Raw genomic sequence first — 23,101 nt, 5'->3', positions numbered from 1 at the left:
TATTATCATTTCTATTTAATGTTATGCTACACATCTTTGACAGGCAATAAGAAAAAATATATAGTTTTGAAAATAAGACAAAAAGCATTACTATTACTGGATGATAAGATTGTCAACATAAAGAACTAAAAAGAATATGTAGACAAGTTATTAGAATTAAGGAAGTTTGAAATATGAATGAATTTATTGTATTTCTATAAGTCAGGAAAAAGCAATTAGAATATATAATGTTTAAAGAATATCATTTATAGTAACAACAACAGTAGCAACAAAAAAACAGGATAACCAGGAACAGATCTAACAAAAGACCTTCCAGGGGAAAACCATAATGCCATAATGGGAAACCATAATGGGAAAACCATAATGGGAAAAGGGAATGGACTCACATGAACAAGTATAAAGGACACATGGACAATAACTAAGGGTGGGGGTGGAAAGGGGAGGGAGGCGGGGAGCATGGGGCGGGGGGCGGGCAGGGTTGGAATATAAGACAGAAACCTGTACTTGAACAAGAATTAAATTAAAAAAATAAATAAATAAAATTAAAAAAAAAAGAAAAAAAAAAGAATGGGCAAGATATTTCTGAGGAAATACAGCATGGGACTTGCCTTGCAGACATTAAAATCTATTATAAAACTTTACAACTATGTGATGCTTTTGAGAAAACAGGCAAACAGATTAACAAAAGAGAAATCCTGAACAGACTCTCACAGTTACAGAACTATGCCACAGGAAAAGGGGGCCGTAACAAAAATGGGAGAAAGAATACAGCAGAATGTTACTGTGGACAGTCTGTTAAAGTTCCATTAAACGTCCCTTAGATAGGTATGGCAAAGAGTGAAATTTGATAGAACTGGGTAAGATAATAATTTAAATTACATTCACAAAAGCTGTTATTTTTTTTGTCCAGAGTATTTGGAAATCATTGTTGGTCTTTTCTACATGTTTAGACAGATGTAACTGAGATAAGTACAATATCAACTTGCTGACTATGAGGAGTGCTACTTAAGCGTTTTCCTGACTTACACCAGAAGTTGTTTCAGCAATTTAAGGATGGAAAATCTGGAACTGTTTTTTGATCTTACTGAGATTCAAAAGCATTAATAATTGGGAGAGCAGGACATCGGCAGGGCACAGAAGATTTTTAGGGTAGTGAGAATGGTCTGTGTACCATTATGGTACACAGCATCTCATTATAGCTTTGTCCAAACCCAATAAAAGCATGACCCCAAGAATGAAACATAAAGTGAACTATGGAAATTAGGTGATTATGATGTGTCATAATAGGTTTATCAATTGTAACAAATACACCACTCTGGTGGGGAATGCTGATAATAAGGGAGGTGACCTACGTGTGGGGGCAGAGGCTAGATGGGAAATTTCTATACCTTCCTTCAACTTTTGTTGTTAATCTAAGATTAAGTTGTTCTAAAAAACATCTTAATAAAAATGATTAAACCTAAAAATCATTAATAAATCTTTACCAGTGGTTAATGGGAAACTGGTAGTCCATGGCACTCAATGGCAAAACAATTACTTAGATTATTACCCAGAGACAACTACAGTTAAGTACATAGAGATAATCAAGTAATTGTTGTCATAAATACTGTAGTTCAAATAAGGGAAACAATGAGGGTGGTCTACTGTTTCAGAGGATACTAGAGAATCTGGAGAAAGATCAAACTAAGCCTAGGGCATTAAATTTTTATCACAAGGTAGAGGTAAGGCATCAGAGAGTTTCTGTGATTGCCCTAAAAGATAAATCAAGTAAGATCCTGTAGCTGGAGGAATGAGATATTTAAATATCGTAACAAAATCTAATCCTGTGAGTGACCGAACTACAATACAAACTCACAGGGTCTCATGTGAGATTAGGGTGTTGATTGGAAAGAAGAGGGTGGAGAATTTGTACTGTGTTAGCTTAGCTAAACTCAGTGGTGTCCTCCAGAATTCCCTTTTCTCTATGGTTCCGAGTAGGAGTTGCCAGAGATTTGGAAGGTGGGAGTGAAGCAGCACCTGCGTGCACGTAGGGTCACACACGGTCACTGACCTGCTGGCTTATCTCGCCAGTCAGGCATGGAGCTCCTCCAGCTCCTACGGAATTTCCTCTGTCAACCTCTATGATTTCTAAGCCACTGTGTGTGCAGCTCTGTAGTGAAAGGAATCAACTTTTGTTTTGAAGTTCACTGCGGCACCGAAGTTGAAGGCTTAAAAGCAGTGAGAGATATACTGGGTCTCCAATTTGTCCTAGAGCTCCACCTCTTCAAAACCAGGAAAATATATGGACTAAATAATCTACAAACATCAACTAATTCCAAGTGTACATATATATCTTATATTTTAATTCATGTACTAGGCAAGGCTAAATTTGAACAGTGTACTTCATTACATAGGATTACAAATAATTCCTTCAATATCCATACATGTTGCCAGGTATACAAAGGGGGATCCCAAATAACTGGAATTATCTTCTGGAGCACGGGCCCCTTGTAGGACAGGCTATTACCTCTAGGAGAGTGTTCAAGGAACCTATCAGCATCAGTGAACTTTTTTTGAATGCATTTGCCCATTTCATGACGGGTGATTTATGAGCACACCTGTGTGGAGAGGAGGACCAATAAAATGGCATTGGTCCAGTCAAAATAGCATAAAGTATATAAAACAAAGTGGAGTTACTCTTGTCGACCAAGATGCCTGCCAGTCAGCTGTAACAGTTTGTTTCAAGAGTGAAACTATCCAAGTCATGCCAGACGCATCAGGCAAGGAGACACGCCTAAGCTATCTGTGCATGGGAGTAGAACAGCCGCGTCTGCAGAATTTCTCTAAGGGAAATTCCCCACTTGCCATCAGGGATGCCAGGGGACTTATCAGGATACTCAGAGGGTGGAGCACACCTGGCTCTGGAAATCCATGCAAGGCGCTGAAGACTCTCTTGCACACTGTGCTGTCTCCCGGACCCTCAGACTAAGACTCTGGGACTGGAGTTCATTGTCCCCCAATTCCCTCCTGTGATGTTATCAGTGATTGTTTCTGAATGACTAGCATTGTTATTATGTTAGTACAGATTTGGATTAGATCTGCATTAATAAAAGCTGAATGAACCTGCATTAATAAAATCTGAGTGAGGAGCACAGTCACCTGTACAGGCTCTCTGTTACTTCTGCCACTGTCACCTGCAGGCCTGGTGGTGGTACAGGTGGCTTGGCACTTCTGGTTCTAAGGCCCAGATCAGAAGATCTGAGCGGGGCCCTGAAAGCTGGCTTACAGGAAAGACTATATTGGGAACACAAGCTTGCCACGACCTGCCCACACTGTGCTGAGTGTGCAGCAGCTTTTGACCAACAATGGCATGACTCCCATGTCCCATCCTCCCTGTTTACTCAGTCTCGTCCCAGGTGACTTATTTTTTGTTTCCCCAGATGAGAAAAATCCTCAAAGTGAAACATTTTGCCTTCCCTCAAAGGGAAGAAATGAAAGAAAAAAAATGGCAGAAGCACTAAAAGGCATCAAAATCTCTGATTTCAAAGTGTTTTGAGCAGAGGGAAAAAAAAGTCTCGACAGATGTATTGCATCAAATGGATACTACTTTGAAGGTGACTGAAGTGTAAACATGTAAGAATAAATATACAATGTTTTATAAATAAATTCCAGGGTTTTTGGGGGGTCCACCTTTGTACACTGAACACATTTTATAAAACTGCTGCGCAGTATTGCATGGTGTATATCCACCGAATTCTCTCTACTGACCAACCCTGAGCAATAGACACTGAGATCGCCCCATCTCCCCACAGAGAGTAACCAGGTACAAGTCCTTTTATGGTCTTGTGTAAGGTCAGTCTGTCTGTCTGTCTCTCTCACATACACTAATCTCAATCAGGACTCTTGCTGGATCATAGGATCTGGCAACTTTCCTTCTGACTATGTGCCATCTGCTTGCTCTCTAAACTGACTGGGTGTATCTCTGCGCTATGGGTGCATGAGGATTCCTCTATTGCCACATCCCTTTAATCTATTAATGTGGTGAATTACACTAAAAGAATTCTGGGATTCACCTCACTGTATCACATTTTACTTTTTTAATGTACATTAAATACATTAAAATGGAGATTGGGAGTGTAATGGTGATATAAATAAATAAGTAAGCAAGCAAACAAACAAATAAGAAAGAAACTTTGCGTGGCCAAAGATGTTAACATGTTAACATGTTACAAATCAAGGAGGGCCAGGATCGCTCCTAGTAAGTAAGGATAAAAAACCAAAAGGATTCTGAGAGCATGGACTTCAGAGGTAAGAGGAACTCGGATGGCATCTAGTCCAACCCCCCCAACAATATACGAATTACTTTTCGGCTTTCCCGAAAATGACCAAAGAGTAATTGAAGAAATACTCTTTACAATGGGGATTAAATATCTACAAAACTGTCCAATTTGCTGTTGGAAGTTTTACATGTTACCTGTAATCTACCCCTTTCCAGGTTTCCCAAATCAGAGATTCTGATGATGGGGCCCAGGAATGCACATTTTAAAAAGTTAAGAAAAGTTCTGAAAATGACTGCTCTAGATAATAGGACACTGATTTTCTTAAAATCTAGCTACATAAAAACTTTACCTGTGGAACTTTAAGTAAAACACAAATGCTTAAGCCATATCCCTGGTGCAGTGAGTGTTAACATTTGCATTTTAAACATATTAGTGACAGTGACATTGAGGCAGTATGATCCAGCTGTGTGTGAAGTTCAAATTTTACTTTCAAGCAAAGGTCATGAATTATCAAACCATCCATCTATATTCTCTTAGATATTCCTGTGCACAAAGACACAAAAGCGAACACAGGTTGGCTCTGGTTGGGGATTAGATCAGAGCCCAGAAAGGGAAAAAGCTACTGGCCTGTATAGGGATGGAAACTGTTGAAGCAAGCAGCTTCTTTTATTACATTCACTTATTCATCAAATTTTTATTGAACAACTACATGCCAGACACAATGGGGAATACTGGTAAGTCCACAGGCAACCGCATTAATGTGATGAGTGCCATTGCAGGGGCACAGCAGACAGCAGAGGGGCAGGACAAGATAAGCGGAGGCACACAGAAACGGCTACCGATCCCTAAGTGATGGCCTGAGGAGGGCATCTAGGATGAAGCGATGTCTAAACTGAGATAAGTAGGAGTTAGCTAGGTGAAAGGGACAACTGGGGGAGGGCGGGCAGGAAGTAGAAAGAAATACTGTTCCTTGTTCCTAACTTAGGCAATAAGAAGATTGGCAGCAGTGAAAGATGAAGCTGTAGAGGTAGGAAGGGGCCAAGATATGATTAGAATTTAATCTTAGGGCAAAGAGAAAGGACTTCAAGTTGGAGAGTGACAAGACCCAACCTGAATTGTAGAAATATCACTTTGGTAAAGCAAGGAAACAGATGCAGTAGAGGGATGGGTTGGCCTGGGGGCAGGGAGACCAGTTAAGGAGTGGGTGCAGTAACAGAGGTACAAAATGTTGGTGCCTTCGATCAGGATAGCGGAATTTCAGTACAGAGAAAAGTAGATGGGGTTGAGAGACATGAGGAAGTAGAATCTATAAGACTCAGTGGCTGATCAGACATGAGGATGAGGCTAAGAGAAAGAGACTAATTCCATATTTTTAGCTTATTGGGGCCACCATTTGTTTAAAAAGTAAACTCAGGAGGAAGGGTTTGTGGATGGTGAGTGGAAATAGGTATAAAAGATGATTATTTTAGTTTAGAGGATCTGAATAGCTTTGGGACTTTTAAGTAAAGACTTACAATAACTACAGAATATTCAGTTGTGGAAGATATGGGGTAGATTTGAGCTTGGGATACTGATTTGCAAGGCATAAATAAAGATACAATGGGGATAAGTGAGATTGCCTAGGTAGCATCTTAGATTAGGATATCTAAAGATGCATCTATAGATGCAAGTGAATATACCTTTTGCATGATGGGGGAAGAGAAGCCCTACCAAAGAGGCTGGAAAAAAAAGTAAAAACCAGGAGAAATCATATAATCAAAGATAAGGGAAGTAGGTTTTACAAAGAAGTGTGGCTGTGGTCACCATCAAATGGAACCATGTCAAATAAGATAGGAACAAAAAAAGGCCCCGCTAAATTTATCAATGAGTTCCAACCAATGATCTTGGCTGAGTGATGGTAGCTGTTAGAATAGCTGAATTCTTAATGAATTTTCTCCTAACTCTAGTACTCAATGCTGTTGACAACCAAATTAATTCCTTGACAAGTAACTTACAAAAGTAGACTCATTTCAATAATTACTGCTCCCACAAAATTGTGTAATCATTCATGTATTCAAACAACATCTGCATAGTATCTATGTGCCAGGTGCTGTGCTGAATACTGAGTGTACACGGATGAACAATATGAACAGGGTCTGTTTTCACTCAGTTAAGGTGGAGGTTTTTCAGTAGCAATTGTTATTTTAAAAAATGAAAATAAAGATTCACAAATTTCCAGAATACAGGTTCTTGATCTAAACTTAAATTTAGTTATACAGAGTACCTACTGTCACAGTTTTTGAAGGACACATCATCGTTTAAAGCCATAGAGTAAACAAAACAAAACACAAACTAGATTTAGAACTCACCTCTTCAATTTACAACCTATGTGATTTGGGAAAATTAACTTCTTTGAGCCTACTTCCAAAGGTAGGAGTGATTGTGCTGACCAATTTCAAGAGCCCCAAAAAGCTGAGGCTGTTTGAGGCAGTGAGAGTGATAAGGGTACCCAAGAAGGAAAAGGATAGGACAACTTCGGATGGTTCTGTTACAAGGAAGAGTGGGAATGGAAACAGAGCTGGAGATCCTTGGTAAACCATGACTTTGCTCAATGGCCCCTTCTGCTTAGGACATCCTCCATAAGAAATAAACAGAAGGATGACAAAACAAAAGGAATGTATACACAGTGAAGCTAGTTGACTGTGAGTTTCAACACAGCATGACCTAGTTGAGCTATTCTGTTGAGGAACTCCTAATCTCAGGATCATCAGTAAATTTTTTTTTTCTTTTTTTGGCTGGATGCATTTCTCAGAGAACTGTCTTCTGATGTCTTGCCCTGATGGCAAGCTGTCAGAGTTCTGGGAGGTGAAGGGAATGCCGACTGGTATTCTCAATATTTGGCATTCACTTAACCCCCTTGCTTGTAAAACAGAATTTCCCTCAGCCAGACCCAGTGTCTCCCAGGCTAGTGATGTCCTCTTTCTCTTAAAAGTAACTACACAAACAAACCTCTGATCTGCTAGAGTAAGGAGAAGCAGCTGGCACTTTGCACAGAACTGGAAAAGGATCTGGGAGGGGACTCCAACTTTAAGTTAAGGAGACGATCTACCAATACTCTTTTTAATGTTTCAGCCCCACCACAAACTCCTGTTTTCAGAGATAACTTGATGTCTCCAATTACTGAGCCTTTTGCAAACTGGGCTGCTTCAAGGGCTTTACAACTGTCATTCAGGAAAAGACTTTCTTGAGTTCACTAAGTCACTCCTCTATCAGCTTTCTAGTCTCCAAAATGTTGTCTGAACTCCTCTTTCGTCTGTGGGTAAATGTACTTTTAAAAAATCCTTTAGTGTTAGCGGAGTTTTGGGTAATAGCTGAGGTTAAGAATATATTTTCAATCTTTTCACTTTAACCAGAAGTGACCCTATTTACTTCTCCCATCTGTTTCCCATCACCTTTCTACACTACACATAATAGAAGTATTTTTCAATTTTCAAAAACACAGGCCCTCTACCTACTTCCCGCCCCCGCCACTGGCACCTTCCTCTATCTGGAACATTCTCCCTCCAAACCCTTGTCTGACAAATGCCTTCGGTGACCACCTCATTTCCTTTCCCACTTTAAATCAAGCAAACCTACAATAGCATATGGAGCAATTTTTCACACGTCTGAGCACACATCCCACTATATTATAAATACTGGTTTACCTGTGAACTTTTCCTTCTAGACAGTAAACTCCTTAAGAATCAGAATAATACCTTAATCATCTCAGTATGTCCACTACCTAGCACAGAGACTAAGTACATGGTAAAAATCAGTACATGTTTGGGGGAAGAACAGAAAGAAAAGAAGTAAAATATGTGCCCTCATTAAGCAAGATGTATTCTATTAATACAATCTGAACATGTTAGTCTATTCTGGGCTGCTATAATAAAATACTACTGGGTATTTTATAAACAGTAGAAATTTATTTCTCACTGATCTAGATGGTGAAGTCCAAGATCAGGGAGTCAGCATGGTTGGGTGAAGGCCTTCCTTGGGGCTGTGGGCTTCTCAGTGCATCCTTACATGGTCAAAGGGGCTAGCGAACTCAGCTGGCTCTCTTTTATAAGAGCATTAAGAGTATCCATGAAGGTTCCGCCTCCAGGAAATAATCACCTCCCAAAAGTCCATCCTCCTAATACCATCGCCTTGGGGGTCAGGTTTCCAACATATGAATCGGGGAGGGCAGGTTCAGACCACAGCACTTAGCAAAAACCCCAAGTCTGCGACCTCATACCTACAAATGAGTCATCCGCAGGACCTGAATGTCCTTACAAACTTCCAGATTAAGTCAATCTGATGTTAAAATTTTGGATTTCCAGAACAGAAGCCTTTTTCCCCTCATACTTTAAAACCTCTACACAATTTCCTATATTATTTGGAGTCCTTAGCCTAAGAAGCTCAGTTTAACAATTATCCAGCAACCAGTGAAACTGTCTGCTGACTGGAATTTTTAGCTATGACAAAATCCGAGGCTTGACTTTGAAGTTTCTCCTCTTTACTGAGGCAGGTTCCTGGTTATTTTAGAGATAGGACATCACACAGAGCCCACTATATAGTAGCTTACTTTCCTTATGTTGTCATAATAACTTTTTCAATGAGTTGAAAGTCACTGATTTACATTCTGGCACGAGTTCCTCATCTTGTCACAGACCAGCACGTTAGACGGCGCCGTGCTAGATCATCTCGTTCTGTCCTCCGTGGGTCTTAGCGTCTCTCTCATATTTCCCACCTTCCTGTCTCAATCTGTTCCACTACATGTAATCACTGCAGTTGTGTGTTCCAGCTCACTATATAACTTCTTTAGTGTCTAGTCTGATGTTTAACCTCTTCCTAAGGTTTTGTAAAATATTTATTTCTTTGTTTCCTTATTTTTATCCTCCAAAATTTCAAACATTTATCAAAGTTGAAAGAATTGTACACGGAACACCTGCACACTTACCGTGTAGACTGTACCATTAATGTTTTATTATGCTTGCCTTATCATTTATTTATCTATCCATCTATTTATCTATTAATCCATCTTAATTTTAGTACTTTTCAAAGTAAATTGTAGACATCAAGTATACTTTCCCCTGTGTACTTTAGCATGCATGTTATTAGAGTTCAATATTTGTTTAGAGGTTTCACTTTACAAAATGTTTTAACTGTATTTTTTCCATGACCATTTACCCCTCCCCCGCTCCCGCTTCCACCCACACAACCACACTGTGGTCCGTGTCCATGAGCCCTTTTTCCTTTCTGCTCAATCCCTCTACCCCCAACAGGTTTTACTTTTGCTACACAATTATATACAACAAATTATACAAATCTTAGGTGTATGCACACTGAGTTTTGGCAAATGTCACAATAATTTTTAAGATTTACTCAAATGGTTGCATGCACGACTACTCTGTTCATTCTCGCTGCCAAATGGCATCACATCGTATGAAAACAGGGTAGTTTAAAGATCTACACTCTGACTGAGGGGCTCCTGGGATGTTTCCGGTCTTAGGCTGTTACGAATAAGGCTCCTACAAATACTTTTGTACAAGTTGTTTTGAAAATGTTTTCCTTTCCTTTTGATAAGACCCAGGAGTGAAACTGTTAGCTCCCAGTATACTGTCCGCTTACTTTTATAAGGATCTCTCAGACTTTTCTCTGAAGTGATTGTGCCAGTTTATATTCTCGACAATAAAGTGTGAGAATTCCAATTAACTTTACAACTCTGCCAAAATTTGTCAGTCTTTCTAATTTTAGCCATACTGGGGACTATACAGTATGGTTGATCCTTGAACAAAACAGGCTTGAACTGTGTGGGTTCACTATATGCTGATTTTTTTCGATAAATAAATACCTAAACTGTTTTCAGTATGCGGTTAGGAGCCCACACATGTAGAAGGTTGGCTGTATGGACTGACCCACCTCCATTTCACTCGGGGACCTGTGCAGTCCCAGATTCGGGTATCTATAGGAGTTCTGAAGTCGATCACCTGAGATACCATGGAACATCTGGGGGTAGTTAAATTTGGGGGGAATCAAAAGTTATACTCAGATTTTCTGCTGGGTGGAGGGGTGGCAGGGGTAAGGAGAGGGTTGGCTCCCTAACCCGTGTTGTTCAAGGGCCAACCGTAGTATCTCATAAAGGTTTTAATTTGCATTTCTCTGGTGAATAAAGTTACTGAGCTCTTTTTCATGTGTTTATTGACCATCACACATATCTGATTTTATGAAAGGTCTGTTCAAATTGGCCATTTTAAAACTTGGTTTGGTTAGCTTCTTCTTAACTTGTAAAAGTTCTCTATGTAAACATGACACCAGTTCTTTGTCACATACATATTTTGGGAATATTTTCCCCAGTCTTATGTATTCATTTTCTCAATGGTGTCTTTTGATGAGCATAGTTTAAATTTTGATGAAGTATAATGATTATTCTTTTTTGATGATCACTTTCTGTGACATACGAAACTTGTCTATTGCCAAGTCATGAAACTTCCTTGTTTTTCCCTAAAACTTTTATGGCTTTATATTTTATGTTTAGGTCTGTGCTCTATCTTAAATTAATTCTTGTGTTGAATGTGAGGGAGAGGTTGAGATTCCCTTTTTCTATGTGAACAACCAGAACTCCAGCACCAGTTGTGGAGTAACCTCTCTCCCTGTCGGACCGTTTTGGTGTCTTTGTCAAAGTTCCACCAACGTGGGTCTGCTCCTGGGGGGTTCTTCCTGACTGATCTATTTGCGGATGTTTCTGTCAGTACCATAGTGTCCCGATTGTTACAGGTTGATAGCAACTCTTGAAATAGCATAGCAACTTCTTGAAGAATAAAGTCCAAAAATTTTATTCTTTTTCAAGATTGCTCTGGCCATTTTAAGTCCTCTGCATTTCCATGGAAATTTGAGACTCAGATGGTCAATTTCTATAAAAAGAGTCTGTTGTTATTTTGATTGGATTGCATTCCACCTACAGATTGGGTTGCAGGTTCTTAATATTGAGTCTTCTCCATCCTTTTTTACTTTTAATGATTACAAAATTAAACTTACCTGGTAATTCTTGTTAGTCTCTTATTATTCATTTTATATTCAATCTTGTAAGTGTTTAAATATCTTAATTTTTACATATTCAAACTGGATAATTCCAATGTATAAAGTCTTTGGGGGTCTAAATCTGTTGTCGGTTGTTTCTGTTGGCACTAATTCAGACTAGTTCACTTCTCCGGTACTTGGTCATTTTGAGATTTTGAGTTTAAGCGATGGGAATCCTGACTGCCTGAGCTAGGGCTGCCTTATTCTACAAAGGAGTTACAGTCGCTTCTCCAGGAGGCAAGAGTGAGGGGTGTGCTGCTGAACAGGGGCCGCCTCATCCCTCCTCCATGCTCTAGCCTGATGCAGACTCCCGGGGTCAACCGCCTCTTTACAGAGGCCAAACTTACCTGCACTCCTGAATCTGTTTCCCAATAGCTAATCGCTCAGAATTTGGTGTTCTCTATTATCCCCTTTTTTGAGTAGAACAGGCACCTATTAGAGATTTCCTTTCCTTCTTGGGAAAAACAATGTTCTTTTTTTCCCCCCTGGATATTTTCTAAGATCTATTTCTATGTTAGTGAGAGGGTTGCTTATCACATGCAGTTTATTATGATGCTGGAAATGAGAGATTTCACTGAGCTTTCAAATTACAAATTATTATTAAAAGATCATAGCTAAGATCTTGCTACCTAGAAAGTTTTAATCAAGTATCTGCTAAAATGGAAACAGTGAAAGCCATGGTAGTTTGGGAGAGATTTATTGTAATCTATTATAAAAAAACCTAAAATATGATCAGTTATTTGAAATGATATGATACGTGGTAATAATCTATAATCTCTATAAACCAGTTCTTTAAAAAATTCTCTTGGCACCGAAAGACCCTGATAAACAAGATGGCTCCTTGGCAGTCCTCGTGGTCCATTGCATTTCCCCTTGAGGACAGGAAAGACAGGATCACTTCAAGTTCACTAAAAGCAAAACTTACTAAAGGTTTGAGTCACTACCTAAAATTAGTTTATTTAAAGACTATTTTTTAAAAATAACAACACAGATGTTTGGCCTCTCTGCCTTGAAATGCTATGCTTTTGTAAAAAATGTTCAGAATGTCATGTTAAATCCCCACAAGTACCATTGTTGCAACAGGAATATAAATAGTACTAATAAATCCCAAACTGGTAATAAATAACCTGTGAAAATGAGAATGTCACATGTGCGCCCATTTGTAACTTGGAGAAGCCTCTGTATAACGTTAACAATGGCGAGTGCTGAGATGAGGATGGGATCCAGTTTTATGTATTTATGAAATACTGAAATGTAAAGTATTAAGCTCCCATCGGCCCAGATGTATTCAAAAGGAGCAAAAAACATCCATGCCTTCTTTTTTTCAGAAATACAAGTTTTGAAAGGAAAAAGAAAAATATCTGTAGCTCAAGGATACTTAGTTATTCTGTAAGTGACTTACTAACTAGTCTGTCCTAAAACCAAGTTTAGAGAAAGCCTCAAAACTTAGTTCTTCGGTTAATAAACAGCACAGAAAGTACTAATGGAAGAAAGTTCCCTAACATAATTTTTGTCATTTTATCACCAATTAGTACAGGGAATCAGGAAATTAGCTAACTTCAGGGCTTCTAGAGACCTTGATCTGTTAATTACATTCCCTGGTTCTCTGTACTGACAGAACCAATGAAACAGTAACAAAATAACATAAGACATGTGGCTTTTTGGGGGGACACATTTATTGTGTTATATTCTTCTTGTAAAAGTGTTTGAAAATTTCCTTCCTACAGGAATGTATATCCTTTAAATAATTATAAACTGATTTTTTTGTCTTATATAATTTAAATATGCTTCTATATGTATGTGAGTGTGTATATGTTTCAAGCTGAGAAAGGTTTACATTGGAAGTCAAAAGTCTTCTAAACCATACGCCAGTGATAACCACTTAGACAGTTAAGAATTTAGTGTAAGTATCCAGTATCCAAAGAACTGTACCACAATTAAATTAATCAATATCCAAAGGGTAAGCATTAAGCAGGTTGTTCTCAAACTTTGTTGTTATAAACTATCATAACTAGTCTCTTATACTCTAAACTAAAGCTATATTTCCAGTAAAGGTGAATCATCTCTTACCTTGTCAACTTACTTAAACAAATTACGTAGTGTTTCTTATAAGATTACATTTTTTAGGACTTCCTGTCAAGATGGAGGTGAAGGTGGATATACTTTTCTTCTTTGCACAACAAAAATAAGGACGACAACCAATTAAAAAAACAAAAACAAAAAACCCCAAAAGAACTGCCAGGAAATCGAACTTAATGGAAATCTGACAATCAAGGAGTCAAAGAAGAAACATTCATCTAGACTAGTAGGAGGGGCAGAGCCAGGCAGCTGGGGTAGAGAGGATGTGCAACAAGGTAGTGGCTGGCAGACTGGGTGAGGAGGCAGCGACTGGAGGACTGGGCAATCCCACATTCATGTGTGGATAAACTGGGAAGAACAACTGGGGAGTGAGGCAGGCCATGCAACCCAGGCTTGCAGCATGGGGAAAGAAAGCCTCAAAGCCTCTGGCTATAAAAAGCTGTGCCAGTTGAGGTGGTGGGAGGAACTCCCAGTCCCATAGGAGAGTTCATTAGAGGAATCCATGGGCTCTAGAATGTACACAAACCCACCCACCTGGGAATCAGCACCAGAAGGGCCCAATTCACTTGTGGGTAGTGGGGGAAGTGACTGAAAGAGGGGTGAGAGTCAAGCAAGCAGCATTGTTCCCTCTCTGACCCCTCCCCAACAGACAGTGCACTAATACAGCAATGTGGGTTGTCCTGCCCTGGCAAATAACAAAGGCTTCACCCCTTACAACTTAACGGGTGCACCAAGACAAAGAAATATGGCCAAAATAAAACAGATCAAAACTCCAGAAAACAAACTAAGTGACGAGGAGTTGGCCAACCTATCAGATGCAGAGTTCACAACACTGGTAATCAGGATGCTCACAGAAATGATTGAATACGAATACAAAACAAAGGAATAAGTAAAGGCTATGCAAAGTGAAATAAGGAAAAATATAGAGGGAACCAACAGTGAAGGGAAGAAAACTGGGACTCAAATCAATGATTTGGAACAGAAGGAAGAAATAAACATTCAACCAGAACAGAATGAAAAAAAAAATTCAAAAAAAGTGAGGAGCAGCTTAGGCACCTCTGGGACAACTTCAAATATTTCAACATCCAAATCATAGGGAAGCCAGAAGGAGAAGAGGAAGAGCAAGAAATTACAAACTTATTTGAATAGTGAGGGATAACTTCCCCAGTTTGGTGAAGCAAATAGATATGCAAGTCCAGAAAGCCCAGAGAGTCCCAAAGAAGTTGGATCCAAGGAGGAACACACTAAGACTATCACAATTAAATTATCCAAGATTAAAGATAAAGAGAGAATCTTAAAAGCAGCAAGAGAAAAGGATACAGTTACCAACAAAGGAGTTGCCATTAGACTATCAGCTGATTTCTCAAAAGAAACCTTGTAGGCAAGAAGGGACTGGAAAGAAGTATTTGAAGTCATGAAAGGCAAGAACCTACAACCAAGATAACTCTACCCAGCAAAGCTATCATTTAGAATGGAAGGGAACATAAAGTGCTTCCCAGATAAGGTCAAGTTAAAGGAGTTGATCATCACCAAGCCTTTATTATATGAAGTGTTAAAGAGACTTATCTAAGAAAAAGATGATCAAAACTATGAACAGTAAAATGATGACAAACTCATAACTGAAATGAACTTGAAAAACAAAAACAAAAAGGAACTAAGCAAACAACTAGAAAAGGAACTGAATCACAGAAATGGAGATCACATGGAGGAGGGGAGGGGAGAGAATATTAGTGGGGAGAGGGAGGGGAGAGAATATCAGTGGGAAACAGGAGGGAAGAGAATGGAGGAAAGGGTACAGGGAGAAAGAAGCATAATTGGTGGGTACAAAATAGACAGGGGGAGGTTAAGAATGGTGTAGAAAATGGAGAAGACAAAGGATTTCTATGTACAACACACGGACATGAACTAAGGGGGAGGAATGCTGGTGGGAGGGCTTTAAGATGGAGGGGGACAAGGGGAGAAAAAAGGGGACAACTATGATAGCACAATCAATAAAATATACTTTAAAAATTACATTTTTGATGCTAAGTTTTAAGTTGGAATTTCTGAGTAAGATATCTTCTGAAATGTGTTTGAAAAAATCAGTATGCCTTGCAAAATAGTCTAATAGCAGTACCCTAAGACATTAATATGTATAAGATTACAAAGAAGAATGATACACTGACCACCCACACACCTAGTGAGAAATGGATAATAGAGTATTACCATTACCTTTGAAGATCTCTATGTTCACGGCCCTTCCTTTCTGTCCCCCAGAAATAATTTTCTTGAATAATCTGTTTATTATTCCCTTGATTTTCTTTTTTCCTCAGCTTTATTGAGGTAAAACCAACGAGTAAAACTGTAGTGTACAATGTGATAATTTAATATATATACATTATTGTGCTTTTCTTTATACTTTTATCACATATGTTATATCCCTAAATGAAATACCCCCAAATAATGTTACATGGTTTCAATTCTATACAATTGGGACTATATTATAATTGAATTGCCTTTTAATTTTTGCACAAATTATCTTACTTAGGATCCATCCACGTTGTTTCTTATAGCTATAATTCATTCATTTTCATGATTAAATAATATTCTAATATAACAAGATAGCATGATTTATCTGTTCTACTGCTGGCTGGCAGATGAGTTCTATCTGGTCTTCTGCTACTGCAAATGATACACATGCTCCCGCGTGTCCCTTGGTGTGTAGGGGAAAGAACTCTGCAAAGAGTGGAATCACTGGATCAGAGACTATATTTGCATTCAATTTTACGGGGAAATGACCAATTATTATAGTTCTTCTTATCTTATTTCATAAAGAATTATAGCATTTTACACTCTAACCAGCAGAGTTTATGTTTCATTTGTTCCATAATTTCACCAATACTTGATATTATCCAGCTTATAAGTTATCACAAAATAGTTCTAAAAGGCTATTGCATTGTGGTTTTAATTTACATTTCTCCAGCTATTGACCTAGATCACCTTTTTTATTTTTTGAGATAAACTTTTTTTTCCAAAGATTTTATTTATTTATCTTTAGAGGAGAAGAGAAGGAGAGAGGGAGAGAAATATCAATGTATGGTTGCCTCTTGTGTGTCCCCTGATGGGAACTGGCCTGCAACCCAGGCATGTGCCCTGACTGGGAATTGAACCACGCTCCTTTGGTTCGCAGGCCCGTGAGCTACACCAGCCAGGGCTGAGATAAACTTTTCATACACTTATCATCCCTGTGGGTTTCCTTTTCTTTGAAATACTTTTTTAGGTCTGTTGTCCATTTAAAATTTGAATTGCATTTGTCTTGTTGATTTGTAAGTTTTTTATAATCTGAGTACTGCCCCATTGGCAGTTTATGCTTTACAAACACCTTACTCTGAAATCTGCACTCTTACTCTCTTTATGGTATTTTTTGATGAACAGAAATTCTTAATTTTAATGTAGTCAAATTCATTAATCTTTTCTTTTAATATCGGCACTATTTGTGACTTGTTTAACAAACATTTCCCCATCCCAAAGTCATAAAGATATCTCCTTTATTCTGTTTGAAAAATTGTATAAAATGGCCAATAGACATATGAAAAGATGCTCAACATCACTCATCATCAGAGAAATGCAAATAAAAACCACAATGAGAGACTATGTCACATCTTTCAAAATGGCTATCATCAATAAATCAACAAACAAGTGCTGGTGAGGATGTGGAGAAAGGGGAACCTTTTGCATTGCCAGTGAAAATGTAGACTTGTACAGTCACTGTGGAAAGTAGTATGGAGATACCTCAAAAAATTAAAAACAGGAGGCAGGGACAGGTGGGGTGGAGGGGCATGGTGGGGTGAAAATGGAGACCACTGTACTTGAACAACTATAAAAAATAATAATAAATTAAAAATGGATCTGCCTTTTGACCCAGCAATCCTACTTCTGGGAATGTATCCAAAGGAACCTAAAACACTAATTTGAAAAAACATAAGTACCCCTATGTTCACTGCAGCATTATTTACAACTGCCAAGATATGGAAGCAGCCCAAGTGTCCATCTATAGATGAGTGGATAAAACAACTGTGGGACATTACACAGTGATTATGCTCGGCCATAAAGAAGAAGAAAATTTTACCCTTTGCAATAGTATGGATGAACCTGGAGAACATTATGCTAAGTGAAATAAGCCAGTTAGAGAAAGATGAATACCATATGATTTCACTCAGATGTAGAATCTATTGAACAAATTGAACAAGGAAAACAGAGATGGACTCAAAGATAGAGAATAGATGACAACTAGTGGGGCAGGGGAGAGGAAGTTATGGGGTGGAGGGATTGAGCAAAGAGGAAAAAGGACTCATGGACATGGACAGGAGTGTGGTGATTGGTAGGGGGAGGGGGTGCAAAAGGACTGAATGGTAATGGTAAAAATATAATAAGGGTTATATATATATATATATATATCATTTTTAAAAATTATTTTATTGTTGTTCAATTACAGTTGTCTGCATTTCCTCCCCACAACTGTCCCCTACCCCAGCCAAACCAACCTCCATCCCTTGCTTCCATCCCCCCCCTGGTTTTCTCCATGTGTCCTTTATAGTAGTTCCTGAAAACCCTTCCCCTCATTATCCCCTCCCACTTCCCCTCTGGTTACTGTCAGATCGTTCTTAATTTCAATGTCTCTGGTTATATTTTGTTTGCTTTTTTCTTTTGTTGATCATGTTCCAGTTAAAGGTGAGATCATATGGTATTTGTTCCTGTCTGGCTTACTTCACTTTATCTAGGCAAATGCTATACGGGTATTATTTTATCAAGTTTCCTGTTAGTTTGAAATCTAGGAAAGTGAAGAAACAAAAACAAAAGCAAGTAGAAGGTAATAATTAGAATGCCTTCAGTGGGGAAGATATTCTAGTCAGTGGACATAATATGCTTCATCTAAAACGTAATTTATCAACTTCATATATGCATGAATTATATAACTAATACTTAAATCTGTACTAATCCACTTACAGAAATAAATGTATTATCAAAATGAAATAAAAGAAAAATTGTATGGTTGGCTTTTCATAGTAAGTCTTTAATCCACATAAAACTGATTTTATCGTAAACTGTGGTATATCTATCCATCTTTATGTATATGTACATTGTGTGTACATGGTTCCTCAACTATTCTGGCATTATTTATTGAATTTCTTATCTTTTTGCCACTGATTTGAAATGTTAACTTCATTAATCATGCTTCCATATATATGTGCATCTATTTATGAACTTTATAGTCTATTCTGTTGCTCAATTTGTTTATGATTATCCAGTAACACACTGTGTTAATTACTACAATCTTAAACTAATTAAAAATTTAAAAAGAGTTTCATTGCAGGGTAACTGACAAGTAAAATGGTAAGATGTAAGTGTTGATAGTGGTGATTTGATATATGTATGTATCATGAAAGAATTCTCACAATTGAGTTAATTAACACATCTATCATCTCACATATTTATCTTTATGGAGGGGCACAAACATTTAAATTCTACTCTCTTAGCAAATTTCAATTACATAATTCAATGTTACCAACTATAGTCAGCATGTTTTATATAATATCCTCAGGCCTTACTCATCTTATAGCTACAAGTTTTCATGTTTCTAAGAGTCTGACATTTTCCCACACTTTGTCGTTCTTTTAGGAGTGTGTTGGTAATTCTCAGGGTTTTGCTCTTCAGTTGAGATTCTGAGGGGAACTGCACTGCCTCCTAATTTGAGGAAAAACTGATCATTATAATTTTGTAATACTGAGTCTACCAATCTATGGACATGATAAATCTTTCCATTTATTTATGTCTTCCTCCATCCACATACGTTATTATTAATTATAGCCTGTAATTCTCACTTTCCAATCCATCAGAATTTACCATGCATTTTGTTTAGGTTCGCTGGAGTCCCAAGAGTCTTCAAAATTTTAATATTTAATTACATTTTTTCTGATTGTGCAAAAAGTTTCAAAGAGGATTCATGTGTCACTTGAGAAGAATATGATGCCAATGTCACAGAAAAACAAGGGAGTTGGGGAAATCAGATTATTTGCTTCTAATAATATATGTCTTCATGATTTTGTGGGAAGTTTATTTCTGTAAAATCATATACATACTTTGGAGCCAACTAGATATATACTTTTGTGCTTCACACATACAAAGTGCTTAGTAAATAATTAATTCATTTATTACTTGTATTATCAACCACTCACTGCCCTCTGCTTTAACAGTGTAACTGAAAACTGACTACTAAGGGCCAACATAAATATACACATTAAGTACAATATAACCAAATATTTTCAAGATGGTTATTTGGTTTTAGAAATCTTGCTTATAAAACTAGTAAATAACTTTTGTTTTCAAGAGAAAACAAAGAATAAAAAACTCGTAATATTTTTGTCAAGTAAGAAATGAGTGTTTCTGACAGAAATGGCACAGACTTTGGCTCTTCATCCTGTGAGCTACAGAAGGCTCGAGACCCTGACAGATCAGCAACTGCACTTCCTGGAAAAATAAAAAGTATTCACGAATAAGAAGAAGAATATGGAAAAAATTAAAAATTACCTGTAGAGTACAGTTCATCATCCTTATTATGTAATCAAACTGTTGATGGTCTAGTATTGCCCGGTTTTGCTGGACATGTAGACCCAGTTCCTCCGTGAGACACTGTCTTGCTGCCTTTCCTTTCAGGGCTCTCAGGGCAGCAGGAAGGGTCTGAGGACAAGAGAGGCCGGTGTGAACAAGAGGAGCCACTGGAAAAAACTAACTTGTAACCTCACTGAAAGTTCAAGTGCATCCTGTAAACCATCTGACAGCTACTAATAAAATTAAGCTGTTGGATAAGAGTAGCTCTGCTATTGAGGACAATTATAAAATAGATTTTTAGTTACTTTTATTTATAAGCAAGCATGAAAAAATAAGTAAAATTAGTTTGTATAATAAATTTTTAAAAACAGTAACTACGCTTTTTAAAAAACTCATCAAAACTCTACCAAACAACTGTTGCTTCAGATCACAAGTCAAAGCCACAGGCACTCAGATACCTTCTTTCAACAACTGGCCACATCTCCATGGCAAGAACAGAAAGGAAAATTAAAATGACAAGAAATATAGGGGATTTTCTACTTTTACACTGGTCAGCTATTTAATCACTACTTAGTTTTAATTTATGCCTGGAAAATTCCACAATCTCTTCTTCTCATTTCAATATCAAAAGAAAAAAAGAAAAAGGACTCAAAGCAACACACAGAAATCTTTAGGTTTATTCATTAAAAATCTTTCACCTCAGTATCCATAAGCATGCCTCTTTCAGTTAATCCAGCAAAGCTTAGTTAACACACTTTATATAAAATAATAACAGGTTTAACTTTGAAAACCTACAAAACAGAACAAAGGAGCAAATGAGGAGGAAGGGAAGAAGCCCGAGAGCAGGAGGTCACAACATATGTACAGGCAGGTACAAGAAACAAGACGTGAGAACTGAAAGTGAGAACAAAAGAAAGTCTGCGTCACTCCAGCCATAGGAAAAAATGGAAACCAAACAGCCTCAAACAGAAAGTGGCTTGGGGTCATTTAGTGTAAGGGTAAAAACTTTACATGCTTCACTAGCCCCTTATAATAGATGTTCAGAACTATGATGAATCATTAAGAAAAAGGTTACTTTATGTTTAGCATATTTTATTAAAGAAGGCAAGAAAATCTGCTTAACAAGGCTCATTTAAGTTGAATAACACAATTTCTCTAATTCATTACCAATTCCAACTAGATTCTTTGCAATAAAAATTACATGTCTAATCACTACGTTGTACACCCGAAACTAACAGAATATTGTATATATCATCTGTAATCAAAAAATTTAAAAAAAAATGTTAAGTTCTGAAGTAATACATCAAAATAGGATCTAATGAACAATGTCAAAGGTTTGAGAGAAAAAAATGACTATCAGTATTTGTCTGGGAACCACGTAGTTAGGCTTGGCTAAGATTTTAAATCTTAGACACTATCTATTTAAAATGATCAAAACACTTGATAAAGAAAAAGGATGAAATTAGAGGAGAGGTCCGTTGGTGAGCTAAACATGTAAATCTGACTGGGAAATAATGGATTCTTACTTGGGAAAGATGGCATTTTATTACCTTTTCTGTCTCCAGCGTTTTATTTTCAAATATGAATGAGATGCAGTTTCTAACAACTTCTAACCTCTGTGCACTGTTGAAAACTGTTGTCACCTTGTCCATTATCGAAACTAGTAAAGGAATATAAAGAAAACACAAGTAAATTAAACTCCTCTGGCAATGACAGCAGCACGGGGAATAGTACTGTTTTGAGTTTGTATGTCTGTAACTGTTTACAAGATCGACATTTAGAATTCATGTTTCCCTTTTACATGGCATTTAAGGTATTCCATTTTGTTACTTTGATTATATTTTTAGGTTTCAAAATTTTGGGCTAGTCCATGGTTTATGGAAGATAATTTGACAGGACAGAGTCCAATGATACACTTAACTCATACAAATTAATTCAAATTTCACAGTAAAATTATATTAAGTAAAGGTAAACATCTATTTTAATTTTAATTATAAACAAATTGGTAAGTGCTTGGGGTCCAGGATCATGACACAAGTATATGTAAGAGGGCTCCTACTGAAAAGAGAAGTTGATATTTCTAAGATATAACAAAAGAAAAACTACAAACTCCAAAAAACTAGATTCTACAAATCAGAGTAGAGGGGACTTGAAGGAGCACTGTACCAAAAGAGAAATGATCATAGCCAAAAAACTGCTACACAAACCTGGGAAAGTCACTTTTTAGTCCTGTAAACTCGACACCTGTCACCTTCACTGTAATCCTGCATACTTCTGATTTATTACACAGGCTCAAATTACTTAAGATAAATTTAACTCACTGAAAGAATGCCAGAAGGATATAAATGAAGTAATATTTGGTAAACAAAAAGTAATCTGTAACAAATGAGGTAGCATCAATAATTTTCAAGCCCCAAAGAAAAATTCCTTATCGTTCGTGGCTGCTCTTGGAACCTAAAGGCAGAATCCCATCAGCTCCCCACATACCTAACAAGAAAGACTATCCTACGTTACTCGTCAGCATACCTTTCATTTTATCAACATGAAACCTCACCTCCTTAGAATAATTTTTTAAACATTAAAAAAATTTGAACTATTTATAAATTCACAAAAAGTTGCAGAATAGCACAGAAAATACCATGTTTTTCTCATTACCCAGCTTCAATGGTGACATCTTACATAACTAAATTGCTTTATTTTAAGGAAGTCAATGGACATAATACAGTTAATTAAACAACAGATCTTACTTGGATTTAACCAGTTTTCTTCAAACAATTTTTAATCACATAACATTAAATTCTGCGTAAGCATGATAGTTAAATTATTTCATAGGACTTTTCTGTCTGAAATGCTCATTCTTAATTGTGGGCTATGGTGCTTCCCATACATGTAGGTTAGTAGTAGAGATGAAAATAGAAATCCATTTATATTTACAGCAGAAAACTTCTTAAAGAGTCTCCAAAAAATACCACATACTTTACTGAGAGAGCAACATCTTTAAGCTACGTTTACAAACCTTTACTTCTAAAGTATCTTTAGTAGAATTTTGCATTTTCTTTAGAACAAGCCATTAATAAGACCCCCATTTTCTTACA

The 23,101-nt window shown here is 37.3% G+C and overlaps 1 protein-coding gene across 2 annotated transcripts in view; it reads right to left on the bottom strand.

Moving 5' to 3' along the window:
* SBF2 (SET binding factor 2) overlaps positions 1-23,101 on the bottom strand; it is a 424,767-nt gene that overhangs the window by 129,250 nt on the left and 272,416 nt on the right. For both annotated transcript variants that reach the window (XM_037050085.1, XM_037050086.1), the window contains exons 15-16: positions 21,557-21,666; positions 19,986-20,135 (exon numbers count right to left, since the gene is read on the bottom strand). In XM_037050085.1, coding sequence (XP_036905980.1) covers positions 19,986-20,135; positions 21,557-21,666 — 260 coding nt within the window. The remainder of the gene's footprint in view (positions 1-19,985; positions 20,136-21,556; positions 21,667-23,101) is intronic.

The sequence above is a fragment of the Sturnira hondurensis genome, unplaced genomic scaffold (genome assembly GCF_014824575.4).
Source record: "Sturnira hondurensis isolate 20B ecotype Veracruz unplaced genomic scaffold, ASM1482457v3 Scaffold0006505, whole genome shotgun sequence".
Lineage (NCBI taxonomy): Eukaryota > Metazoa > Chordata > Mammalia > Chiroptera > Phyllostomidae > Sturnira > Sturnira hondurensis.
This window is presented reverse-complemented; position numbering and strand designations above follow the sequence as displayed.